Source organism: Thalassophryne amazonica, chromosome 3, assembly GCF_902500255.1.
Source record: "Thalassophryne amazonica chromosome 3, fThaAma1.1, whole genome shotgun sequence".
Taxonomy (NCBI): domain Eukaryota; kingdom Metazoa; phylum Chordata; class Actinopteri; order Batrachoidiformes; family Batrachoididae; genus Thalassophryne; species Thalassophryne amazonica.
Window position 1 is genome coordinate 89,227,130 of NC_047105.1, and position 27,730 is coordinate 89,254,859.

The following is a 27,730-nucleotide window of genomic DNA, read 5'->3' on the forward strand; positions in this document are numbered from 1 at the left end:
CACTCTTTTACTATGAAGCCATGCTGTTGTAACACGTGCAGAATGTGGCTTGGCATTGTCTTGCTAAAATAAGCAGGGACATCCCTGAAAAAGACGTCGCTTGGATGGCAGCATGTGTTGCTCCAAAACCTCGATGTGCCTTTCAGCATTGATGGTGCCATCACAGATATGTAAGTTGTCCATGCCATGGGCATTAACACACCCCCATACCATCACAGATGCTGGCTTTTGAACTTTGCTCTGGTAACAGTCTGGATGCTCTTTTTCCTCTTATGTCCGGAGGACACGACGTCCATGATTTCCAAAAACAATTTGAAATGTGAACTTATCAGACCACCGCGTTTCTGGATGTTGTTGATGTATGGCTTTTGCTTTGCATGTAGAATTTTAACTTGAACTTGTAGATGTCGCGACAAACTGTGTTAACTGACAATGGTTTTCTGAAGTGTTCCTGAGCCCATGCACATGATGTCGGTTTTTAATGCAGTGCCGCCCAAGGGATCGAAGGTCACGGGCATTCAGTGTTGGTTTTCGGCCTTGCTGCTTACATGTAGAAAGTTCTCCAGATTCTCTGAATCTTCTGATTATAGTATTGACAGTAAATGATGGAATCCCTAAATTCCTTGCAACTGAACATTGAGAAACATTGTTCTTAAACTGTTGGACTATTTTTTCATGCAGTTGTTCACAAAGTGGTGATCCTCGCCCCATCTTTGCTTGTGAACGGCTGAGCCTTTTCAGTTCCCAAACACTTATTGAGTGTTGTTAGAAGGAAGGTGATGTAACACAGTGGTAAACATACCACTGTCCCAGCTTTTTTGAAACGTGCTGCAGGCATCCATTTCAAAATGAGCAAATATTTGTACAAAACAATAAAGTTTATCAGTTTGAACATTTAAAATCTTGTCTTTGTGGTGTATTCAATTCAATATAGGTTGAAGAGGATTTACAAATCATTATATTCCATTTTTATTTATATTTATACAACGTCCCAACTTCATTGGAATTGGGGTTGCAGTCTGTGCTTGTACCTACCTATGGCAAGTTTCAATTGGCTGATCTCAGTGGTTTCAGCATACTTTTGTTAAGTTCATTTTTATTATTTATTTGTAGAAAATGATGAAATATCAGAGCTGTGTTTATTAATTGATATCTCTGTATACTAAGGACTTGTGTGTGGATGTACAGCAACGGGAGCCACATTTAACGATGCAATAAAAGTCGTCAATTCAGCTTCTCCCTTGTTTTCACATGGGGTTGCCACAGCAGATCTGAGGTGGATCTGTATGTTGAGTTTGGCACAAGTTTTTATGCCAGATGTCCTTCCTGACTCAACATGCATGAAATGGGCAGGGGCTTTGAACTGGGAACCTTCTGCTCTGGAAACAAGTGTGCTCAACCACTTGGCCACACCACTAGAGCAAAAAGATGCAGTGCAAGTAATGAGAGAAATAAGGGTGGGATGCAGTTTGTCAAACCTGGCCATGCATCAGTTTGATGCAATAATAATTACTCAAGTGCAAGATCCCCCCCTCGCTGCCGCCTCCCAAACAGCCACTGCAGACCGCTCTGCTGATTATCTGCTCTGCTACATTCACTTTTCACCCCGCTCCAATGAAATCACTCCAAAAGAACACAATCTGCATTGTATGTTCATTTGAGCTTAAACTGTAGCCTGCCAAATCAACATAACTGAGAAATATGTCGTGGCTTTGGTTAATCCATGCAAGCAGCACACAGCAGAGAAATGATCTGTGGTCCTTTAGACATCATACCAGCAATGTTTAAATAATTAAAACCTTCTACTGGACTTTCCATGACTGGGGAAGAACTCACACACGGAAAAAAAGAAGTACAATTTTTTGCAGACCATTTCAGCGATCTGAAAGAGTCGCATTGACTGCTGTCAAATTACAAGAACTCAGCTTGTGCTCTTTACGTTTGCTGTACATCCCAACCACACACACACACCCCTCTCTCTCTCTCTCTCTCTCTCTCTTCAGGGATTTATTATACAGGCCTGTAATGCTACCAAATTTTGATGGACAATATGAAGAGTTCAGATGCAAAACCCAGTAAGTAGTTTTTTTTTTTTTGTTTTTTTTTTTCTCAAATGGAGGGAAAAATGCAGTTGAAAATGGACATTTAAGGAAACCATATGCGGAATGCACAAACTTTCATCAATAAAATGAAAACAGTTTCTTCAAATTCTTCATATTTTGCACACTGATGGTCCCCTTGACAGCCAAGTACATGTTGGCCTCAACTAAAAATTTATGGTTTTGGAAATACTGGGTTTTGCATCTGAACTCTTCATATATTACCTCAGAAAATATGTAATATGGTAATATCACAGTATTATCAACATCATTTTAAGACCGTTTTATGTCAGTAGTGTTACAGTTTTTTAACTACTGTTCTCCCTGTCTTAGGTTCTGTGTTCGTCCCAGCTGACCCTTTCTGAAGACGACAGATTAAAAATGAAACTGGAGTTTCAGAAGTGTCTGTCTGTGATGGACCGTTGTTTGATGCTGCCACACGCCGTGTTTACAGTCAAACTCCACACTGCACTGGCAGCTTGGAAAAAAGAGAATGAGAAATGCATGGTGAGCACGTAATTGCTCATTACTGAAATAAAGTGTTAGGCTCATAAACACACAGCCTCAGCTCTGTAATATTGCAGTTTGTGAAAGGGACAATTTGAAATTGGTTGCGCTTGCCTATCGTGATAGTAGGAGAAAAATTTCATTTGTACTTTTTCTACAGTAAAGACTTCTTTTGGCCATGTTTGTCATTTGTCTCATGCCCTGGCCTACTGACAAGGCTGAAAATTAGGTCAATAAGAGGTCATAACTGAATATCCACAGAAAGTAAACATCAGATGATTTTATGGTATACAAATAATGAATTTTGCCCCTCGTTGAATGGAACATATCATCTTTAACCTCATCAAATATTCTTTCCATTGCACGAATGGAAAAACATTCATTATTTGTTTTTGTATAACGCCTAAAATAGATCCTTGTTATTTGATATTTTACCAATTTATAAACAAGAGAAAACGGGGACTTGCGCCTCTTCCGGTTCGACGGTGTCCACCAAGCTCGTAGCGAGATTGAGATGCACCGTCTCACCCGGGTGTCATCTGATGGAGCCTGCTGTGCCCCAGTGGCTCCCTGCAAACCCGAGCTGCGATGGGGCCAACCTGGCCTCCAGCAAACATTGCTTTCTCAGGACCCTCCGACTTGATCTTGAGCCCCCTCAATGCAGCCAGCCTTCCCGTCCGTTACCCAGTGAGTCTGGGCGCTGTGTCAGGCAGCTGTTTGTTTTTAAACGAGGCACCGTCGCCACTAGTGTGAGTGTGAAGTGGTCGTAGCGTGCAGTAGCACAAAATATACAGCACCTAAACTGCACTGTAAATACAACACAGTAGTAAATGGTACGAATGATCCTATCACGTGACATTCAACCACCAATCAAATAACAAGGATCTACTTAGGAATTATATAATAGCTGATAGCGGCCACACACTTCCAAATTCAGACAACACTAGTCAGTGCAGAAAACATTTACAGCGAATATCAAAACCAAAACAAGCAAACATGTGCATCAATGCAGAAACAGACAGTTGCATTAAAAAGACACCTTGCAAATTGAAATGCGCTTGGAAACAGAGAATACCAACATAACGTACATCACACGTAACCACTTAATTTAAGAATGTGTCGACTGTAAATTATACTACATACGTGCAAACACTTTTTTACAACATGTTTCTGCCCAGAGGACTTTAACTGACTTCTTCAGTGCATTGCAAATAAAATACTTAAATGTTAAAATATAGACCAGCTATGTTGTACAGCTTAGAGATGATGGCACAAACAAAACGACAGGTGGCAGAGCTGAAACTGTTGTGATTCTCTTTGGGAGTGATGAGAATGGACAGGATTAGGAATGAACATATGAGAGGGCAGCTCAGGTGGGATGGTTTGGGGACAAAGTCAGAGAGGTGAGATTGAGATGTTTTGGACATGTGCAGAGGATGGACCCAGGGTATATATAGGGAGAAGGATGCTGAAGATGGAGCCACTAGGCACTTGGAGGAGAAGGAGGCCAAAGAGGAGGTTTATGGATGTGCTGAAGGAGGACATGCAGGTGTTTGGTGTGACAGAGGAAGATACAGAGGACAGGATGAGATGGAAACAATTGATCTGCTGTGGTGACACCTAATGAGAGCCGAAGAAGGTAAGAAGTTAAAATATAGCTCATGTAAGTGTAAAATAATGAATAAAGTAAATGCACTCACCCCACTCTGCTGAATAGGCAGACATAATATATAGCATGTAGATGATGATGTGCTAAGAAACTATTTGTGTTGTGAGTACATCTGTTGTGTTGTGAAGCTTTGCAAAGAATTTTTGTGTTTGCATTTTTTTCAATTTCAGTTTATTTTCATTTATATAGCGCCATATCACAACAGAGTTGCCTCAAAGTGCTTCACACAGGTAAGGTCTAACCTTACCAACCCCCAGAGCAACAGTGGTAAGGAACAACTCCCTCTGAGGAAGAAACCTCAAGCAGACCAGACTCAAAGGGGTGACCCTCTGCTTGGGCCATGCTACAGACATAAATTACAGAACAATTCACGGACAGATATACAAGAAATGCTATTGGCGCACAGGACAGGAGGATTGCCAACACGAACACAACTCCCATCTCTGGATGGAGCTGCACCTTAAACAGAGAGAAAAAACAGAGTCAGGCATCAGCAAGACAAGAAATACTGTATAATTTGTCACCATTAAACAACAAGAAAAACAGAGAATACTAAGGTGATCGCCGGCCACTAGCCCAAAATTTCACTAAAAGACCCAGAATTTAGGTAAAGTTGAGGCCACGGCACGCTCCAATTACTAATAAAATGAATTAAAAGAGTAAAAGCGTAAAACAAAACTGTACCAGTATGCTAGCCATATGAAAGGGAAAATAATGCCTCTTAAGTCTGGACTTGAAAGTCTCCACAGAATCTGACTGTTTAATTGACGCAGGGAGATCATTCCACAGAACAGGGGCACGATAAGAGAAAGCTCTGTGACCCGCAGACTTCTTATTCACCTTAGGGACACAAAGTATCCTGCACCCTGAGAACGTAAAGCCCGGGCTGGTACGTAAGGTTTAATTAGGTCAGATAGGTAGGGAGGTGCCAGTCCATGAATAATTTTTAGGTTAGTAGCAGAACCTTAAAATCTGATCTCACTGGGATAGGAAACCAGTGAAAAGATGCCAAAATGGGTGTAATGTCAAATTTTCTGTTTCGTGTCAAAAGTCTGGCTGCAGCATTTTCAACCTAGCATTTGTCTGAATTTGTGGCGTTATTAAATTGTTGCATGCACTGCAGATTATATTTGTTTTTGTGTGTTTTTGCAAGTGTTTTTATTCTCAATTTGTAAGAATTTTTTTTTATGCTTTTTTTTTTTTTTTGATGTTGAATTGATACAGATGTTTTTGGCGCTTGTGTTTTCTGTTTTTGCTGGTGTGGTCTTAATCTGGATGTGTTGTGGCCCCATTGGCCACCTGTGTTTGGCTGCCTTTTCTGGATTACTAACAGAAACATTTGAGATGCTGATTGTTATCATTACCACCATCACCAGTATAATGTGGCGAGGATAGAGGATCTCCAGTTAAGAACCAAACATGTTATTCCTTAAAAAATGAGTTGGCATTTGATCTTTCATTAGAGACGACAAACAACATGTAAACCTCTCTGTGATCTTTGTTTCGCTGTTAAGGAACTGTTAGTGTTGGTTGATTTCCGGTTGATTGATCTCTGAGCTGACTGAGATGACTTTGACTTTGTTGTAACATTTTCAGTTTTAAATCTCATGATACATTTCCCATGTAAACTTTAGCAGGACATAGTGGTACTTTAAGTGTTTTCTCAAATGTGGAGACTGACTGCCAATACAAACCACAGTGTGATTAGGCTTAACTGTGTCTCAGCAGGATGAGCAAACATAGTTATTCCGAGATAATAAAAGGCTCAACAATTTTATTCACATCCTAACAGTAGACTTGGAGTCAATTTCCCATCTATTTTAAAAACATTATATTTTTTGCAGAAGAAGCCACAATCCAAAGGGAAATCCAGGGTAAACAGACTGAAAATGGACACATTTGATTTGCACCATTTCCAAAAAGGCTAGAGGACGGGATCCAGCTGTTTGAGAAGGAAAACATGATGGAGCGTGGGTTTACAAAGAAGGTACATACACTATAAAGAAACAATTGCTTATTTTTCACTGTCACTCATCTTAACCACTTATCGGGTCACAGGGGCAACAGTTCCAGTAGAGGACCCCAAACGTCCCTTTCCCGGCCACATTGACCACCTCTGACTGGGGGATCCCGATGTGTTACCAGGCCAGTGTGGAGATGTAACCTCTCCAACTAGTCCTGGGTTGTCCTGGGGTCTCCCTCCAGCTGGTCCTGCCTGGAACACCTCCCTAGGGAGGCACCCAGGAGGCATCCTTACTAGATGTCTCCTGGTGCCTCCTTAGAGAGGTGTTCCAGGAGGCATCCTTACTAGATGTCTGAACAAACTCAACTGACTCCTCTTAACGTGAAGGAGCAGCAGCTCTACTCTGATATCCCCACGAATGACTGAGCTTCTCACCCTATCTCTAAGGGAGATCCCAGCCATCCGAGGAAACCCATTTCGGCCGCTTATTTTAATTTTAATCAACTTCACTAACTCATTATGTGGTGATAAAATAGTTTATCTTTAAAGTTTGGAATCTATGAACCTGTTTGCTGTTTACATTGGTTATGAGGTGGTTTGAGTTCATTCCAGATGATTAAATCTCCTCATTTTGGCAGGTATTAGAGGAGATGCAAAGGGAGCGAGTTGATTATCTGCATTCGCAGGCAGATGGGCTGGCAGTGCAGATGGCCGCACTCCACTACCAGAAATCGAGAGAGAATCAAGTTTAGAGGCAGGGAGTAGCGAGTAAGCGAGCGAAAGCATGTCGTGGGAGAATAGTGGTGCAGAGAGGCTCTTAGAGGCAGAATATTTGGCTAACAAGGCTCATCTCTGAGCGTGGCGATAATTTCAAGAAGTTCAAAATTTAGCAACAACAGCGTGGGGCAGTTTGTGTATGAGGTACTACAAGGACAAACAAGGATTTGAGAGGCGTGTGGTGTGCGGACGAGGCTGCTAAAAGCCCATTATCCGAGTGCCTTGCAGCTACAAGGCTATTTTGAACAGGTTCTGCACTTGTGCACTACAATTCCACCTGCTCTGTGCGCCAGATGCTGTATATAAAATAATTATTGTGTAGCGGAGTAATCATTTTCTGTCAGAGGTTGACAGTTGAAAACACCTCTAATCGCTTCTGGAATCACAGAGGACTTTCATCAACTGTGCAGGAGCATCTTTTTTGGACTGCGGTTAAAAAAACGTGACAACATCTTGAATAGATTCTGTGAACTGAAAACCCACACTTTAAAGGGACTGTGGGAGGGCTGGATGTTTGGACCAAACCCATGATTAAATGTGCACCAATGTCGCATTACATGGCGCTACATGGATCATATGTGGCTTGACATGGATCATATGCGGTTATACGAGCCACTTGAGGCTGGATGGGGCTCAAATGACAGGTCGGTCGTGGCTCATTAGAGGCTGATACCTGGCACATGTGAGGTACAGGGAGGCACATGGAGACGCTTATTAACGGATAAGTGACAGCTTAAAACGTGAATCATTCTTTGAATAATCACTGACACCCATGCATGGCTCATTATTCATGGATTATTATTCGCTGGGACCAAGGCTTTACCTGCATGTCTTGTTCAGGAGGAGGAAACATTGACAAGCCTGTTTTTAACCACATAAACTAACCCGTGCGCTGTGGCTGTGCTGATGGGGTAATTTTCTTGCTGCTATTTAAAAAAAATTAAATGCTTCTGATCTGGTGTTATTGTTTAAAGTGTGCAAAAAATGTTCAAAGGCACAGACATCTAACCCAGTTATTGCTCTAAGTCAGTGACGTCTAAACAAAATGGAGCAAAGTGTGATCAATTGTAGTTTTAAAAAATTAACGCATTATAGGTGCTGTAATTAATTAGTTAATTTACCCATTTGTAAATTAACGAGGGATTTTGTCAGCCATTATAACATAATACAATAAATTATAATAATCACAAATGCTATGCAGGACGCGCCTGTGCTTTGTACTGTGAGCACTTTGTATGGTTCTAATGATATTACTCCTATGTAAATAATTACTTCTTTTTTTTCCCACTTTCCACAGCTGCGTGTCCACAAGCAGCGACAGAAGGAACTTTCTGGTCTATGTAGGAGTCTGGAGGGCAGTGTGGATGTAACCCAGCACCTACACTGTTGGCAGAATTTATTGACAGCCCTCAACTTGGAGCTAGCTGAGCTCATCAACAACCTGGATGAAGAAGCTGCTGCTGACATCCGCAAGGTGCTACTATGGGGCAATACACCACGAAACACACTCAGCCCTCATCCCAATAATACTGTGAAAAACCTGCCAAACAACAGACACACCTAAATATGGCATTGTTTGTGCTTGAGTTTCAATTGCTCCCTGTCTGGTCCTCTGCTCACTCTATAGATGACCATGCTGGTGTGCCAGGTGCCATAGCAGAAGCAAAAGCCATCCAGCCTTCTGTATTTCAGGCTCTGCTAACAATCTGGCCAGCAGGAACACCATGTTCGCTGCTGCAAGGAGAACCAGAGGCAGGACATGGACAGGCTCAGGGACAAGGTGCAAGTGCTGTCTTTGAGGGCCAGGAGAGGTTGCACCAGGAAGGCAAGACAGCTTTACATACCCTCAGTTGCACTAGGGAGGCTCTGCAAGAAGCCATGGAGAGAGAGCTGCAGGAGCAAATGGAGCTCAGGGCTCACTTCACAGCTTTCTTCAGGTCAGTGACAGGATTCTTGTGTGCATGTCAGTGATTTTTCTGCTTTGTGGAGAAGAATCTGCCCATCGTTCACTAAATGAACTCCTGATGCTTTGCACCTTAAAGGGACTTTTTCATGCAGAGGTATTTACTTCTGAATAGTAAGTTGATAATCCTCCGCAGCACACCTCTTACCATCCAGTATATCCCATCGATGGGATATTTCACTCTATGAGATACTGACAAGCCAAAATGAGGCGGGTGGTAAGGGTTAATGATGTATTTAGAAATGATTTCCATTTTAGCATAAGGGAAGCTTTTAATCATCCCAAACTCTACACTGGTGGCATCCATTGTTGTTGACTTCCCACTCTTTTCCAAAAGATTTGTCAAAATATGACATGCAGTGGCTGTCTGTTCCAGATAGTTTAATGTGTATGTGTGTTGCCAGATTGGGTGGTTGTGAATTTAATTAACTGCTTTGATTTTTGGGATACACTAGTCTGAGCGACCAGGACAGTTAAAATACTTGGGAAAGAAATAGAGATCTAATATTTTAGGCAGTTTTGTATGCATTGTGCCAGTGTTTGAATACAGTTGCATGCAAAAGTTTGGACACCCCTGATAATTTTCATGATTTTCCTTTATAAATCATTGGTTGTCTGGATCCGAAATTTCAGTTAAATATCATATAGCAGACAAACACAGTGATATTTGAGAAGTGAAACTAAATTTCTAGTATTTACAGAAAGTGTGCAATAATTTAAACAAAATTAGGCAGGTGCATAAATTTGGGCACCCTTGTCATTTTATTGATTTGAATACATTTAGCACTAATTATTGGAACACAAAATTGGTTTGGTAAGCTCACTGACCCTTGACCTCCTTACACAGGTGAATCCAATCATGAGAACGGGTATTTAAGGTGGCCATTTACAAATGTTTCTCCTCTTTGCATCTCTTCTAATGAGTGTCAACATGGGGGCCTCTGAACAACTCTCAGATGACCTGATAACAAAGATTGTTCAACATCATGGTTTAGGAGAAGAATACAAAAAGCTGTCTCAGAGATTTCAGCTGTCAGTTTCCACTGTGAGGAACACAGTGAGGAAATGGAAGACCGCAGGCACAGTACTAGTTAAGGCCCAAAGTGGCAGGCCAAGAAAAATCTCACATAAGCTGAAGCGAAGGATGGTGAGAACAGTCATAGTCAACCCACAGACCTGCTCCAAAGACCTACAACATGATCTTGCTGCAGATAGTGTTTCTGTGCATAGTTCGACTATGTAGTACACTTTGCACAAGGAGATGCTGTAATGCAGAGGAAGTCTTTTATGCATACACGCCACAAACAGTCGCTTGAGGTATGCTAAAGACCATTTGGACAAGCCAGCTTCATTTTGGAATATGGTGCTGTGGACTGATGAAACTAAAATTGAGTTATTTGGACATAACAAGGGGCGGTATGCATGGCTGAAAAAGAACACAGCATTCCAAGAAAAACACTTGCTACCTACAGTAAAATTTGGAGATGATTCCATCATGCTGTGGGGCTGTGTGGCCAGTGCAGGTATTGGGAATCTTGTTAAAGCTGAGGGTCACATGGATTCCAGTCAATATCAGCAGATTCTTGAGAACAATGTTCATGAATCAGTGACAAAGTTGAAGTTGCGCCAGGGCTGGATCTTTCAACAAGACGACCCTAAACACTGCTCAAAATCTTAGTCCCCAGACCTGAATATTAGTGAAAAGTGGTGTGATTTTAAGCGGGCTGTCCATGCTCGGAAACCAACGAACCTGAGATGTTTTGTAAAGAAGTATGGTCCAAAATACCTTCAACCAGAATCCAGGCTCTCATTGGAAGCTATAGCAAGCATTCAGAGGCTGTTATTTCTGCAAATTAAGGATGTCCTAAATATTGATGTATCTTTTTCTGTTGGGGTGCCCAGATTTATGCACCTGCCTAATTTTGTTTAAAGAATTATTGCACACTTTCTGTAAATCCTAGAAACTTCATTTCACTTCTCAAATATCACTGTTTGTAACCGGCTTAGAAAAACAAAATCAGCCAGGTAATGTCAATTTACCCAGACTGACTTCAAATATGAGTAAATTAAGTATTTTTTATCAAATGTTTTGGTGGTTTCATGTTGAGTTTTGTAAAGGAGGAAGTGACCGACCTGAAAGAGCTTCATGTATTCAGAGCGGGTGTGCCATCTAGTGTTCAAGAGATGAATCTTCAGCCACTGAATATATCCATCCATCCATTTTCTTCCGCTTTTATCCGGAGTCGGGTCGCGGGGGCAGCAGCTCAAGCAAAGCTGCCCAGACCTCCCGATCCACACACATCTTCCCCAGCTCCTCCGGGGGAACCCCAAAGCGTTCCCAAGCCAGCCGAGAGACGTAGTCCCTCCGACGTGTCCTGGGTTTTCCCCGGTGCCTCCTTCCAATGGGACGTGCCCGGAACACCTCTCCAGCGAGGCGTCCAGGGGGCATCCGGAAAAGATGCCCGAGCCACCTCAACTGGCTCCTTTCGACGTGGAGGAGCAGCGGCTCGACTCCGAGCTCCTCCCGAGTGACTGAGCTCCTCACCCTATCTCTAAGGGAGCGCCCAGCCACCCTGCGGAGGAAACTCATCTCGGCCGCTTGTACTCGTGATCTCGTTCTTTCGGTCATGAGCCAAATCTCATGACCATAGATGAGGATCAGAATGTAGATCGATCAGTAAATCGAGAGCTTTACCCCCCTACTCAGCTCTCTCTTCACCACGACGGCCCGATACAGCGACCGCATCACTGCAGACGCTGCACCTTATCGATCTCACGCTCCATCCGTCCCTCACTCGTGAACAAGACCCCGAGATACTTAAACTCCTCCACTTGAGGCAAGGACACTCCACCGACCTGAAGAGGTCAAAGCACCTTTTTCCGGTCGAGAACCATGGCCTTGGATTTGGATGATTTTCAGCACCTCCACTGAATATAAATTTATTTAATTCTTTCACCAAAACATCAAATCTAAGCTTGCATCTTAGATGCACATTCCATAAAGTGTGCCTGTAGTTTTGAGATCTGCACAATAAGTGTTTTCAAAATTACATTATATCTTTTTTTTCCATCATTTTTATTTATTTATTTTGATCAATTTACCTTTGCTAAGGGACCCATGCAGAAACACATTATAATTTTCACACTTAAGTTTCTATTGCAGTATATACTGTTACCGTGAAAGGATTCAGTTTATACCGCAATATGAATTTTAGGTCATACTGTACAGCCCTAACTGGAGCTGACAAGAAACAACCGAGAGCTACTTGTAGTGTAGAATTTTATGGTAGTTTTATTTCAAGGGGATTAACCAGAATATCACATTAACCATTTAGGAATTACACCCATTTGTATACATCATCCCTCCAAATTCAGAGTCCACAAATAATTTTCCCACACTGAATGTAAGTATTATTGTTTATACATATCATCTGTTATATGGCCAGTTTGCTTCGGTGCATCAGGGGATGGATACATGAACATTTGCAAGTTACTGAATATGCCATGCATTTCATTAATATTAGTTGCTAAGAAATACTGTATGGTAAATCCATAAACAGTAGGAAGTTTGGCAAAACTAAGTGACTGCAAGAAAGAGACAAGTGACAGAAGCCACCCAGACAACTCTAAGGGCCCTGTCACATAAGAGAATGAATGCTGTATGAATCACAAGAGTTAGGAAAAACAAACAAAAGTCGAGCTGCATTCGTACGGGACAGACAATTAAGGCAATTCAAATGGCAGTGGTACAGCTGTGTATGAATGCCGTTCAGTTAGCCAGAATGTCGTTCTGAGCACGCTCAAATGATTCGTGCAGGTCACATGCGGCACAGCACGAAAGACGAAACGTGACAATATGAGCGATGCGCAGCGGTGCGAAGCTCGCTCATGGTACAGGGCACCCTAAACAGGCAGTGCCAATTTTCAAATCCACAGTAAAACAGGAAATGTTCAAATGAAACACGTCCTGGATTGACAGACGAGAGCCCATGGAATCTCACGGGATCTCAGTGGCAAGCTCACACTCAAATGGGAAGTGCCGAATTCTCACTCACAGTGAAACAAGAAATGTTCAAATGTCAAACATTTCCTGGCATGGGTGGAGCTAGAGCGGAGGCCGGGGTTTCACTGGACATTCCTGAAATCTGATTGGACACAGATGATTGACATGTCACGGCACCACACATCTGGTTGAAAGACCTGCATTTTCAAATCAGTGAGTCACACTGACTGCTAGGTTCCTCCTGTCCAGTAGTATATGCTGTGTACCACAGAAAGTTCTAATCCACCTTAGAAGAAGAAAAATGTTTGCTCCAGATTTGAACTGAACACGTCGTTTGAACTATGGACTTCTAATCACACCAAACATATATTGGTGAGTAGAGCCCAACCGATATGGATTTTTTTGAGGCCGATGCCGATAACGATATTTGGATGAAAAAAATGCAGATAATTGATAAATCGCTGATTTGCCGATAGCCGATAAATCAGCGGATATATTTTTTTAAATGAATAAAATGTTCTTTTTTGGCCCTTAACAAAAAAGGTTTGAGCTAAAAACTGAAGCTTTGTCCTCATATTAATTAACTTTATAACAGAGAAGAATTTTCAAGTTCAAAAACTGCAAAAATGCAATTGGAGCAGTTAGGGGGCTATTCAAATGGGCCAACTAGTAAGATATCGCTCCTGAAAGCGATCTTTGCCATATCACGTGAGGTAAATCTGCCCTACGATTGGATTTTGGAAAACCATGTGACGGATAACCAATTCCGATTGGACACTCGCATTGCGCACGTCATCACGTCTCTATGAGGAGTACCAAGATGGCCGACGGTGGATCGAAAGTCTGCGGAGTTAACTTTTCAGCAAAACAAAGTAAGTTTCTATCTCATATCATTAAAAAGTTATTTACAATTTAGTAAAGCTTGGTCCCAGCCGTCGTATACGACGGCGTCAGCCCCAAAGGGTTAATGGCGAACGGCAGTAATTCCCAGAACCCTTCCGGACGACCAGTGATTCTGAATGTTTCAACCTCTTAGCAGTAAACGAAAGTTTTTCATGCTAGAAATAAGGTCTACACAATGTGGGCTTAATAAAAAACGTGACAGACGCAATGAAGCACATTTGACACATTACTACAAAAACTGAGTTAATCAAACTGAGTTGAACTCTGATTAATATCACTTGAGCAGATGGAATCAGTTAATGAGTGAAATCACCTGGTGAAGTCAGTGGCTGCAAAGAAAACCTCCACCCTATTTGCCCTTTCTGGAACAAATTGCCCACCCCTGATTATGACCCCTGTGTAATTCTTCAGTTGACCCCTACCTGGCTGCCTCTTGAAAATTCAAGTGGCCAATCAGTTTAATTTTTTTTAAAGAGTTCATGTCTATGGATTATTTGTGCCAAATTTGATGTTTGTATCACCATTTGCAGGATTCCAGTCTAAATATTCTCATCTGCTGCACTATATAAAAAGTAAGATGCTGCTCCTCAGTGTTTCTCAGTTGCCCTCAAAAGTATTGGAACACTTGGTATTTCACGCATTTTAATTTGTTTATTCTATTTCAAATACATTTCTTTTCTAAAATTATCTTCCTTATCTCAAACTGAAAGCAAATCTCTACAACATGATATAAATTAATTAAAAATCTAAAATCCAGCTTCCTAATGAAGTGGTGTAGATGAGGATTTTCTTAAAAAGAAGACCTGAAAGTTCAGAAAGTACATTTGAGATGAAAGCCTAGATTTGATGTTTTGGTGAAAGAAACTTTTGTATTTCTTCATAATTGATGTAAATAAAGTGAAAGACATATTGTTCATGTTTCCATCCCCTGACTTGTCTAAAGAAAACTGGCAATAAAACTGATTATTATTTGCAGGTTTTATCAGTTTTTAGAGATTTGCTTTCAGTTTGAGTTTGAGGAAGATAATTTTAGAAATTTTACTTTTTTTTTTTTTTTGTATTTCTAGTATTTAAAATGGCATAAACAAATTAAAATGTGTGAAATTCCAAGTGTTCCAATACTTTTGGAGGGCACAGTATCCTAACCTTATGATGAGTGCAAAATGAGTGTGGTATTATTACTGTTTTTTTAAGAATGTTTAATTTTAACTGTTGCTGCACTTTGTGTCAAATCATAGTTATATATTGTACTGATTTGAAAATTCAGTAAGGTATATCTTCTATTATACATTCCAAATCTAAAGTGGAACACTACTAGTGTTTACTAAGGTACACCTAAATATCTTTTTAAAAAAAAAGAGAGTAGAGCCACTTGGGTGCCTGGTCTTGAGATCCAGGGATGGTATGTTGAAAAGCTTTTTTATCCCATGGGAACTCTCCCTACCCACCCAAGCAGCTCAAGAATATGGACAGCATGTATATAAGTGACATTTACATGACAATTTATATTGTTGTGTGGGCCGCTGAAGAGGAGGTACTGCTGGCCCACCACCACCAGAGGGCGCCCCGCCTGGAGTGCGGGCTCCAGGCACCAGAGGGCGCTGCCACCTCACAGGAGCAGCCCAGGTGACAGCCATCACCCATCACCTGAAACAGCTGACATCCATCAGCTGAGGGGTATATCAGCTGGACGGCATCTCCATCTCATTGCCGAGATATCGTTCTACCAGGAAGGTAACGCACTCAGCCAGTCATCTCATTTCTGAGGAATAACCTTTTTGCTTGTGCTTAAGACAGCTGAAGACTGAACTAGATTCATATCGGATAAGTACCCTACACTGCAGTATTGTTTGTGACTAGAGGTGGAGGTGGTGTTTCCACCCTACGTGTTGCTGGGTGCAGCCGCACCCACATCTGACTGTTTCTGTTCCTCGCCAGCAGTACCGGATCCGACGAGCGGAGGCAGTGGCCACCTGGGAGTTCGGGACTTGGCGGCTCCTGTATTCCCGGGGTTCGGTGGCAGAGGAAATCGGGTGGTTCCGGTTCGACTCGGACGGACGTCTCCTATCGTCGAGCCTGCCCACACGACACCAGTGGAATTGGTTTATTTTTACAATTGTGGTCTGTTGTGTTTGTTGTGCGAATTCACAACAGTAAAACCTTGTTATTTGACTTCTTCATTGTCCGTTCATTTGCGCCCCCTGTTGTGGGTCCGTGTTCCTCACTTTCCCCAACATTATATGACAGTATTGAGATACGATAATTTGGCCATATTGTACAGCCCTACTGTCAACTCACTGAAAACTTTGAATATTAATTTACATCTACAATAAAAAAAATGCTTAAAGTGGCAGGGGGTTAAGAGGGCTGTAATTGGGGGTCAGCTGAAAAGCAACAAAGAAAAACAATGGGGAGTATAGGGGGCAGAGGCCCCCCAGAAGCTGAAAGGTTTTAGTCATGCTCATGCTCCCAAGATCAATTCTACTGAAAAGGTCTGAAGGACCTAAAGGACATGGTTAGGTGGCGAGGAGCTTTTCCAGGCATGTGAGAGGCAAAGAACGAGAAATGTTTAAAAAGGCGGAGGGGGGTCTGCAGGAGCTGAAAGGTTTTTGCCATGCTAATGCTCCCTTGAAGCATTTACTCAAGATAAAGTCTGAAGGACCTAAATGACATGGTGAGATGCTGATGAGCTTCGCTACATATTAAAATAAAATAATGAACCCAGCAGGAAACCCTTGGGGTACTATGCATTACATTTCACCTACCCAAAATGCATCTCCACTCTGCTGTCAGTATTGCGGACCAGTGGTGGGCACAGTTCCGCTAATCTGCTAACCGCTAATTAGCAAAGATGTTTTCATTATCTGATTAGCTTTTCATATAACTTTGAAAACGATCATCAGACCAGTTATCTTCCGATAAGTTTTTGTCTGATCATTTTTAGACCGCTAACATTTTTGCAGACGTAGCTTTTTGTAGTAGATGTGTAGTTCTATCATCTACAGAGGAGAGCTGGTTCGAGAAGAAACCACTCTATCCTCTGCAGGCAAAGGAGAACTGGTCACAGAAAAAAAAAAGCTCATTTCTTGTGACCCCATACTAAACACACTGGCAATATCATCCAAGTCATCCAGAGGCATACAGTTTTAACTTATGGTTAAAATTTTAACCAAACTAATTTTAGACAAGTTATTGAAATTAATATTATGGCTGAAGTTTTATAAAGTGAAATATCAGATATATCTTTAGTTTTAAAGTAATGCAGTAATTCTGAAGGTTTTGGTGTGGACATGCCATGTACAGGTGCATTATGGTTTTTCAGTACATTCACGACAGAAGAAATGCATTTGAGACGCTCTGATCAGGCCCCACACGGACAACAGCATTAAACTTTTTGTATATTGTGCCTAAAACTCTCATGAATATATCTCTGGGTTATAGATGTTGTTATTGTGTTGTTTTATGTAAAAATGCCAGAGGAAGCCCAGGTTACTTCTCAAGCTGAAAAGTCTGTTAAATTGTGAATTCAGGCCGTGTGATATAACCGGCGTCAAAATGCATAGAACACTGCCATCTGCTGGCGACACGGATATATCACAGTATTGTCGCCGCAGGATTTTAAAATCTGTAGGTTTACAAACCTGAGAGACCACACACGTGGAGATAAAAAAAAATCATAGATCTGACAGGTTAGTTGTACAGTGGTGGTGTCAGCCACACGGTAAAAACAACACACACGAACAGATTTCACACACGAACATTCCCAGGTCAGACACCTTACTTTCATATTGGCTGCATGTCACATTTAGCTCCTCACGTCCTTCTTAACACACCACACACAGCAGGAATATCTGATAAGATTATATTAGCGTCATCACGATTGTGGAGGCATCCTTAAGATTGTCGGAAGGGGAAGATCGGGTCCGATATCGGCCTAATTATCTTGCCATGTGAACCAGGCTTGATGTCATGACGCCTCATGGAGCGACAGATTGATGCGTTATGACACCGCACGAACATGTTTTCAACTAGTATTTGATTTCTTTTGATTGGGGGGCATGCAGAGGATTGCTGTGTTCCGCTGTGTGTCACGTGCTCTCTCTCACTCTCAATGTCAGTTTCAATGGCGCTTTATTGACATGGGAAACATACGTTTTCATTGTCATAAAACCTGTGCCAATTCAAACATGCGGATCTACCTTGGATTTGCTGTGGTTGACCCCGGTGCAAACAAAGGAGCAGCTGAAGGGACTTGAGCCCCGTTTACACATAGACGGTAAGAGCTCCCGGAAGGTTTTTTGCCGTCTTAAGGATCAACGCCGTTGTTAATGCCGGCGCTAGGGGGCGTGGCTTAGTTCCGGCTTACCGGGATCGTCAAAAAATTATTCAACATGTCGAACTAATTCCGGGAGCGCTCCCGGAGAATTCGCGTGATGACGGCGACAACGCTGAACAACGGTGTTTGATACTTTTTAATCGCCGTGTAATCCTGCTCCTTCCTGTAGTGCCGCAGTTTACACCGCCGTAATTGGCGGCCGGCGTTGTATCCCTAATCAACGGCGTATAAACGGTGATGGAGCCCACATCGGCGTCCTCAAAGGCGTTTTAACCGGCGACAGAGGCAGACAAAACGGCGGCGCTAGCAGACAGTACGTCGTTCCAAACGCCACCTCCTGGTTAACGGCGTTCCAAACGGCCGATAGGCGGCGGTCAATATAAAAATGCTAGCGCGCTGCATGCAGGCCTCTCACTCGCGGCCAGCTCCAGATATTTTTGCAGAGAAGCTCCAGTATGCCTCCTAAAAGTAAATTGGCAGCTGCAAGGACTTACCAAGAGGTCTGGTTCAGAAGCAGAGGAGAGCCCTGTAGTGGAGACGAGCAACACATTGAGGAGGGAAAAAGGAAGAAGAATAAAAGGCTGAGAGATGAGCTCCCTCCCCCTGCATTGACAGCTGCTTCAGCCTATTATACTCTGGGGGCGGTGCCTATATGCAAAACTTCCTGGAGTAACACAGGATTTGCCTGGATAAATCCAGCGGTACACAGGGCATTATCGGTGGCAGCAGAACACAGCCGTTCTCACGCGCGTCTTAACCTGCGATTGTAAAGGATAGAACTGGGTATTAACCCCCGTTGCCTGACGTGTGCCGGATGCTACGGCGTCAAAAACGCCGCTTTATTTCGGCGGATTTAGCGGCGTTTTATTCCGCCCATTTGCGGCTAGTATGGCGCTCAAAATGCCAGCAAAATGCTCCGCCCCTTTCCACCGCAAAAACAGCCGGAACTACCGCGAACTTCGGTCTTCGTACTGCCCGCCGACAAAACCGTCTATGTGTAACCTGGGCTTTAGTGTGCTCTCTCTCTCTCTCTCAATGTCAGTTTCACTGGAGCTTTATTTGCATAGGAAACATAACTTTTCATTGTCAAAGCAAGTGTTACACAGAGCAAAAAATAAAAACCTCTTTCCCCCCCCCTCCTCTGGAAATCAGCTGAGCACGTTGAGGCGCAGCTCTGAGATGCACAGACATGCCTGTATTCTCTTTTCTTTTTAATAATACAATATATAAAAATGAAAACAGTCAGGTGGACGAGAGATCTGTGGTCATAGAGGCTTATGGCAACTCGCACGGCTCTGAAATGCACTGACGCTGAGGCAGTGCCTGTGATCGTGGTATAATGTCCAGATTGTGCATGTAATCACACATCCATTGTCAGTCCACGTCATGTGCCAGAGGATTAATCTAAATTTCCATGTCATCATGACCTCAGTCACTGCCAGAAAAGTCTATTGAGTTTTGTTACGGGTGTCTTGGTGGCTTCCCTCAAAAGTGTTCTTGTATTGTTGCTATGTTTTTGAGAGCTGCGTAATTTTGGACGCGCATTTGCTAAAATAACCATGACACTTCCTGAAAAGCAAAATAGCTGCAATGCAAAGGACGGGCAAACAAATATGGTGAGAAGGAAAAAGACAGAAAGAATAGAGGTGAGAATAGAGAAGGAAACTCAAGTGCAAGCCTTCAAAATAAAGGCAAACACTAGCAATCTGGCTGGGAGTCAGAGTGGTTAAAACACCCCAAATATACAACCCTAATACCAATGAAGTTGGGACGTTGTGTAAAATGTAAATAAAAACAGAATACAATGATTTGCAAATCCTCTTCAACCTATATTCAATTGAATACATCACAAACACAAGATATTTAATGTTCAAACTGGTAAACTATTGTTTTGGTACAAATATTTGCTCATTTTGAAATGGATGCCTGCAACACATTTCAAAAAAGTTGGGACAGTGGTATGTTTACCACTGTGTTACATCACCTTTCCTTCTAACAACACTCAATAAGCCTTTGGGAACCGAGGACACTAATTGTTGAAGCTTTGTAGGTGGAATTTTTCCCATTCTTGCTTGATGTACGACTTCAATTGTTCAAACAGTCTGGGGTCTATGTTGTCGTATTTTTGCGCTTCATAATGCGCCACACATTTTCAATGGGTGACAGGTCTGGACTGCAGGCAGGCCAGTCTAGTACCTGCACTCTTTTACTATGAAGCCATGCTGTTGTAACACGTGCAGAATGTGGCTTGGCATTGTCTTGCTAAAATAAGCAGGGACATCCCTGAAAAAGACGTTGCTTGGATGGCAGCATGTGTTGCTCCAAAACCTCGATGTGCCTTTCAGCATTGATGGTGCCATCACAGATATGTAAGTTGTCCATGCCATGGGCATTAACACACCCCCATACCATCACAGATGCTGGCTTTTGAACTTTGCTCTGGTAACAGTCTGGATGCTCTTTTTCCTCTTATGTCCGGAGGACACGACGTCCATGATTTCCAAAAACAATTTGAAATGTGAACTTATCAGACCACCGCGTTTCTGGATGTTGTTGATGTATGGCTTTTGCTTTGCATGTAGAATTTTAACTTGAACTTGTAGATGTCGCGACAAACTGTGTTAACTGACAATGGTTTTCTGAAGTGTTCCTGAGCCCATGCACATGATGTCGGTTTTTAATGCAGTGCCGCCCAAGGGATCGAAGGTCACGGGCATTCAGTGTTGGTTTTCGGCCTTGCTGCTTACATGTAGAAAGTTCTCCAGATTCTCTGAATCTTCTGATTATAGTATTGACAGTAAATGATGGAATCCCTAAATTCCTTGCAACTGAACATTGAGAAACATTGTTCTTAAACTGTTGGACTATTTTTTCATGCAGTTGTTCACAAAGTGGTGATCCTCGCCCCATCTTTGCTTGTGAACGGCTGAGCCTTTTTCAGTTCCCAAACACTTATTGAGTGTTGTTAGAAGGAAAGGTGATGTAACACAGTGGTAAACATACCACTGTCCCAGCTTTTTTGAAACGTGCTGCAGGCATCCATTTCAAAATGAGCAAATATTTGTACAAAAACAATAAAGTTTATCAGTTTGAACATTTAAAATCTTGTCTTTGTGGTGTATTCAATTCAATATAGGTTGAAGAGGATTTACAAATCATTATATTCCATTTTTATTTATATTTTATACAACGTCCCAACTTCATTGGAATTGGGGTTGCAGTCTGTGCTTGTACCTACCTATGGCAAGTTTCAATTGGCTGATCTCAGTGTTCAGCATACTTTTGTTAAGTTCATTTTTATTATTTATTTGTAGAAAATGATGAAATATCAGAGCTGTGTTTATTAATTGATATCTCTGTATACTAAGACTTGTGTGTGGATGTACAGCAACGGGAGCCACATTTAAAGATGCAATAAAAGTCAGTCAATTCAGCTTCTCCCTTGTTTTCACATGGGGTTGCCACAGCAGATCTGAGGTGGATCTGTATGTTGAGTTGGCACAAGTTTTATGCCAGATGTCCTTCCTGACTCAACATGCAGAAATGGGCAGGGGCTTTGAACTGGGAACCTTCTGCTCTGGAAACAAGTGTGCTCAACCACTTGGCCACCACCACTAGAGCAAAAAGATGCAGTGAAAGTAATGAGAGAAATAAGGGTGGGATGCAGTTTGTCAAACCTGGCCATGCATCAGTTGATGCAATAATAATTACTCAAGTGCAAGATCCCCCCCTCGCTGCCGCCTCCCAAACAGCCACTGCAGACCGCTCTGCTGATTATCTGCTCTGCTACATTCACTTTTCACCCCGCTCCAATGAAATCACTCCAAAAAGAACACAATCTGCATTGTATGTTCATTTGAGCTTAAACTGTAGCCTGCCAAATCAAAATAACTGAGAAATATGTCTGTGGCTTTGGTTAATCCATGCAAGCAGCACACAGCAGAGAAATGATCTGTGGTCCTTTAGACATCATACCAGCAATGTTAAATAATTAAAACCTTCTACTGGACTTTCCATGACTGGGGAAGAACTCACACACGGAAAAAAGAAGTACAATTTTTTGCAGACCATTTCAGCGATCTGAAAGAGTCGCATTGACTGCTGTCAAATTACAAGAAATCAGCTTGTGCTCTTTACGTTTGCTGTACATCCCAACCACACACACACACCCCTCTCTCTCTCTCTCTCTCTCTCTTCAGGGATTTATTATACAGGCCTGTAATGCTACCAAATTTTGATGGACAATATGAAGAGTTCAGATGCAAACCCAGTAAGTAGTTTTTTTTTTTTGCTTTTTTTTTCTCAAATGGAGAAAAATGCAGTTGAAAATGGACATTTAAAGGAAACCATATGCGGAAATGCACAAACTTTCATCAATAAAATGAAAACAGTTTCTTCAAATTCTTTCATATTTTGCACACTGATGGTCCCCTTGACAGCCAAGTACATGTTGGCCTCAACTAAAAATTTATGGTTTGGAAATACTGGTTTTGCATCTGACTCTTCATATATTACCTCAGAAAATATGTAATATGGTAATATCACAGTATTATCAACATCATTTTAAGACCGTTTTATGTCAGTAGTGTTACAGTTTTTAACTACTGTTCTCCCTGTCTTAGGTTTCTGTGTTCGTCCCAGCTGACCCTTTCTGAAGACGACAGATTAAAAATGAAACTGGAGTTTCAGAAGTGTCTGTCTGTGATGGACCGTTGTTTGATGCTGCCACACGCCGTGTTTACAGTCAAACTCCACACTGCACTGGCAGCTTGGAAAAAAGAGAATGAGAAATGCATGGTGAGCACGTAATTGCTCATTACTGAAATAAAGTGTTAGGCTCATAAACACACAGCCTCAGCTCTGTAAATATTGCAGTTTGTGAAAGGGACAATTTGAAATTGGTGCGCTTGCCTATCGTGATAGTAGGAGAAAAATTTCATTTGTACTTTTTCTACAGTAAAGACTTCTTTTGGCATGTTTGTCATTTGTCTCATGCCCTGGCCTACTGACAAGGCTGAAAATTAGGTCAATAAGAGCTCATAACTGAATATCCACAGAAGTAAACATCAGATGATTTTATGGTATACAAATAATGAATTTTGCCCCTCGTTGAATGGAACATATCATCTTTAACCTCATCAAATATTCTTTCCATTGCACGAATGGAAAAACATTCATTATTTGTTTTTGTATAACGCCTAAAATAGATCCTTGTTATTTGATATTTTACCAATTTATAAACAAGAGAAACGGGACTTGCGCCCTTCCCGGTTCGACGGTGTCCACCAAAGCTCAGTAGCGAGATTGAGATGCACCGTCTCACCCGGGTGTCATCTGATGGAGCCTGCTGTGCCCCAGTGGCTCCCTGCAAACCCCGAGCTGCGATGGGGCCAACCTGGCCTCCAGCAAACATTGCTTTCTCAGGACCCTCCGACTTGATCTTGAGCCCCCTCAATGCAGCCAGCCTTCCCGTCCGTTACCCAGTGAGTCTGGGCGCTGTGTCAGGCAGCTGTTTGTTTTTAAACGAGGCACCGTCGCCACTAGTGTGAGTGTGAAGTGGTCGTAGCGTGCAGTAGCACAAAATATACAGCACCTAAACTGCACTGTAAATACAACACAGTAGTAAATGGTACGAATGATCCATATCACGTGACATTCAAACCACCAATCAAATAACAAGGATCTACTTAGGAATTATATAATAGCTGATAGCGGCCACAACACTTCCAAATTCAGACAACACTAGTCAGTGCAGAAAACATTTACAGCGAATATCAAAAACCAAAACAAGCAAACATGTGCATCAATGCAGAAACAGACAGTTGCATTAAAAAGACACCTTGCAAATTGAAATGCGCTTGGAAACAGAGAATACCAACATAACGTACATCACACGTAACCACTTAATTTAAGAATGTGTCGACTGTAAATTATACTACATACGTGCAAACACTTTTTTACAACATGTTTCTGCCCAGAGGACTTTAACTGACTTCTTCAGTGCATTGCAAATAAATACTTAAATGTTAAAATATAGACCAGCTATGTTGTACAGCTTAGAGATGATGGCACAAACAAAACGACAGGTGGCAGAGCTGAAACTGTTGTGATTCTCTTTGGGAGTGATGAGAATGGACAGGATTAGGAATGAACATATGAGAGGGGCAGCTCAGGTGGGATGGTTTGGGGACAAAGTCAGAGAGGTGAGATTGAGATGTTTTGGACATGTGCAGAGGATGGACCCAGGGTATATATAGGGAGAAGGATGCTGAAGATGGAGCCACTAGGCACTTGGAGGAGAAGGAGGCCAAAGAGGAGGTTTATGGATGTGCTGAAGGAGGACATGCAGGTGTTTGGTGTGACAGAGGAAGATACAGAGGACAGGATGAGATGGAAACAATTGATCTGCTGTGGTGACACCTAATGAGAGCAGCCGAAAGAAGGATAAGAAGTTAAAATATAGCTCATGTAAGTGTAAAATAATGAATAAAGTAAATGCACTCACCCCACTCTGCTGAATAGGCAGACATAATATATAGCATGTAGATGATGATGTGCTAAGAAACTATTTGTGTTGTGAGTACATCTGTTGTGTTGTGAAGCTTTGCAAAGAATTTTTGTGTTTGCATTTTTTTCAATTTCAGTTTATTTTCATTTATATAGCGCCATATCACAACAGAGTTGCCTCAAAGTGCTTCACACAGGTAAGGTCTAACCTTACCAACCCCCAGAGCAACAGTGGTAAGGAACAACTCCCTCTGAGGAAGAAACCTCAAGCAGACCAGACTCAAAGGGGTGACCCTCTGCTTGGGCCATGCTACAGACATAAATTACAGAACAATTCACGGACAGATATACAAGAAATGCTATTGGCGCACAGGACAGGAGGATTGCCAACACGAACACAACTCCCATCTCTGGATGGAGCTGCACCTTAAACAGAGAGAAAAAACAGAGTCAGGCATCAGCAAGACAAGAAATACTGTATAATTTGTCACCATTAAACAACAAGAAAAACAGAGAAATACTAAGGTGATCGCCGGCCACTAGCCCAAAATTTCACTAAAAGACCCAGAATTTAGGTAAAGTTGAGGCCACGGCACGCTCCAATTACTAATAAAATGAATTAAAAGAGTAAAAAGCGTAAAACAAAACTGTACCAGTATGCTAGCCATATGAAAGGGAAAATAATTGCCTCTTAAGTCTGGACTTGAAAGTCTCCACAGAATCTGACTGTTTAATTGACGCAGGGAGATCATTCCACAGAACAGGGGCACGATAAGAGAAAGCTCTGTGACCCGCAGACTTCTTATTCACCTTAGGGACACAAAGTAGTCCTGCACCCTGAGAACGTAAAGCCCGGGCTGGTACGTAAGGTTTAATTAGGTCAGATAGGTAGGGAGGTGCCAGTCCATGAATAATTTTATAGGTTAGTAGCAGAACCTTAAAATCTGATCTCACTGGGATAGGAAACCAGTGAAAAGATGCCAAAATGGGTGTAATGTCAAATTTTCTGTTTCGTGTCAAAAGTCTGGCTGCAGCATTTTCAACCTAGCATTTGTCTGAATTTGTGGCGTTATTAAATTGTTGCATGCACTGCAGATTATATTTGTTTTTGTGTGTTTTTGCAAGTGTTTTTATTCTCAATTTGTAATAATTTTTTTTTATGCTTTTTTTTTTTTTTTTGATGTTGAATTGATACAGATGTTTTTGGCGCTTGTGTTTTCTGTTTTTGCTGGTGTGGTCTTAATCTGGATGTGTTGTGGCCCCATTGGCCACCTGTGTTTGGCTGCCTTTTCTGGATTACTAACAGAAACATTTGAGATGCTGATTGTTATCATTACCACCATCACCAGTATAATGTGGCGAGGATAGAGGATCTCCAGTTAAGAACCAAACATGTTATTCCTTAAAAAATGAGTTGGCATTTGATCTTTCATTAGAGACGACAAACAACATGTAAACCTCTCTGTGATCTTTGTTTCGCTGTTAAGGAACTGTTAGTGTTGGTTGATTTCCGGTTGATTGATCTCTGAGCTGACTGAGATGACTTTGACTTTGTTGTAACATTTTCAGTTTTAAATCTCATGATACATTTCCCATGTAAACTTTAGCAGGACATAGTGGTACTTTAAGTGTTTTCTCAAATGTGGAGACTGACTGCCAATACAAACCACAGTGTGATTAGGCTTAACTGTGTCTCAGCAGGATGAGCAAACATAGTTATTCCGAGATAATAAAAGGCTCAACAATTTTATTCACATCCTAACAGTAGACTTGGAGTCAATTTCCCATCTATTTTAAAAACATTATATTTTTTGCAGAAGAAGCCACAATCCAAAGGGAAATCCAGGGTAAACAGACTGAAAATGGACACATTTGATTTGCACCATTTCCAGAAAAGGCTAGAGGACGGGATCCAGCTGTTTGAGAAGGAAAACATGATGGAGCGTGGGTTTACAAAGAAGGTACATACAAGCTATAAAGAAACAATTGCTTATTTTTCACTGTCACTCATCTTAACCACTTATCGGGTCACAGGGGCAACAGTTCCAGTAGAGGACCCCAAACGTCCCTTTCCCGGGCCACATTGACCACCTCTGACTGGGGGATCCCGATGTGTTACCAGGCCAGTGTGGAGATGTAACCTCTCCAACTAGTCCTGGGTTGTCCTGGGGTCTCCCTCCAGCTGGTCCTGCCTGGAACACCTCCCTAGGGAGGCACCCAGGAGGCATCCTTACTAGATGTCTCCTGGGTGCCTCCTTAGAGAGGTGTTCCAGGAGGCATCCTTACTAGATGTCTGAACAAACTCAACTGACTCCTCTTAACGTGAAGGAGCAGCAGCTCTACTCTGATATCCCCACGAATGACTGAGCTTCTCACCCTATCTCTAAGGGAGATCCCAGCCATCCGAGGAAACCCATTTCGGCCGCTTATTTTAATTTTAATCAACTTCACTAACTCATTATGTGGTGATAAAATAGTTTATCTTTAAAGTTTGGAATCTATGAACCTGTTTGCTGTTTACATTGGTTATGAGGTGGTTTGAGTTCATTCCAGATGATTAAATCTCCTCATTTTGGCAGGTATTAGAGGAGATGCAAAGGGAGCGAGTTGATTATCTGCATTCGCAGGCAGATGGGCTGGCAGTGCAGATGGCCGCACTCCACTACCAGAAATCTGAGAGGAGAATCAAGGTGTTGGAGACCTCCAGGGCCATGCTTACCCTGCATAGTGTCCTCTTTCATCAGCTCAGAGAGAAGAAAAACCTAGAGAGACAAGACTTGGCACAGAGCATACAGAACTACTGCTTGGTAAGAAATTTGTCACTGCAGTTTCACTTCTGTGAAGTTTCATTGCAGCCGTTACATTATGGCTTTGAGACACTAACAGTTTAATTCTCTAAGATATAATTGTCTTCATAATCAGGCTTAATTTGCCAACTGCGTATTTAAATTTGTTTTGCAACATCCCATAATGCCTAGTTCTGATGTGGCAGATCTTTTTTTT

The 27,730-nt window shown here is 42.0% G+C and overlaps 1 protein-coding gene across 1 annotated transcript in view; it reads left to right on the plus strand.

Moving 5' to 3' along the window:
- The window catches only part of LOC117507226 (limbin-like), a 126,992-nt gene that overhangs the window by 65,058 nt on the left and 34,204 nt on the right, over positions 1-27,730 (plus strand). Inside the window, exons 16-18 of the mRNA XM_034167048.1 lie at positions 22,843-23,017; positions 26,545-26,688; positions 27,307-27,534. Of these exons, the coding sequence (XP_034022939.1) occupies positions 22,843-23,017; positions 26,545-26,688; positions 27,307-27,534 (547 nt within the window). The remainder of the gene's footprint in view (positions 1-22,842; positions 23,018-26,544; positions 26,689-27,306; positions 27,535-27,730) is intronic.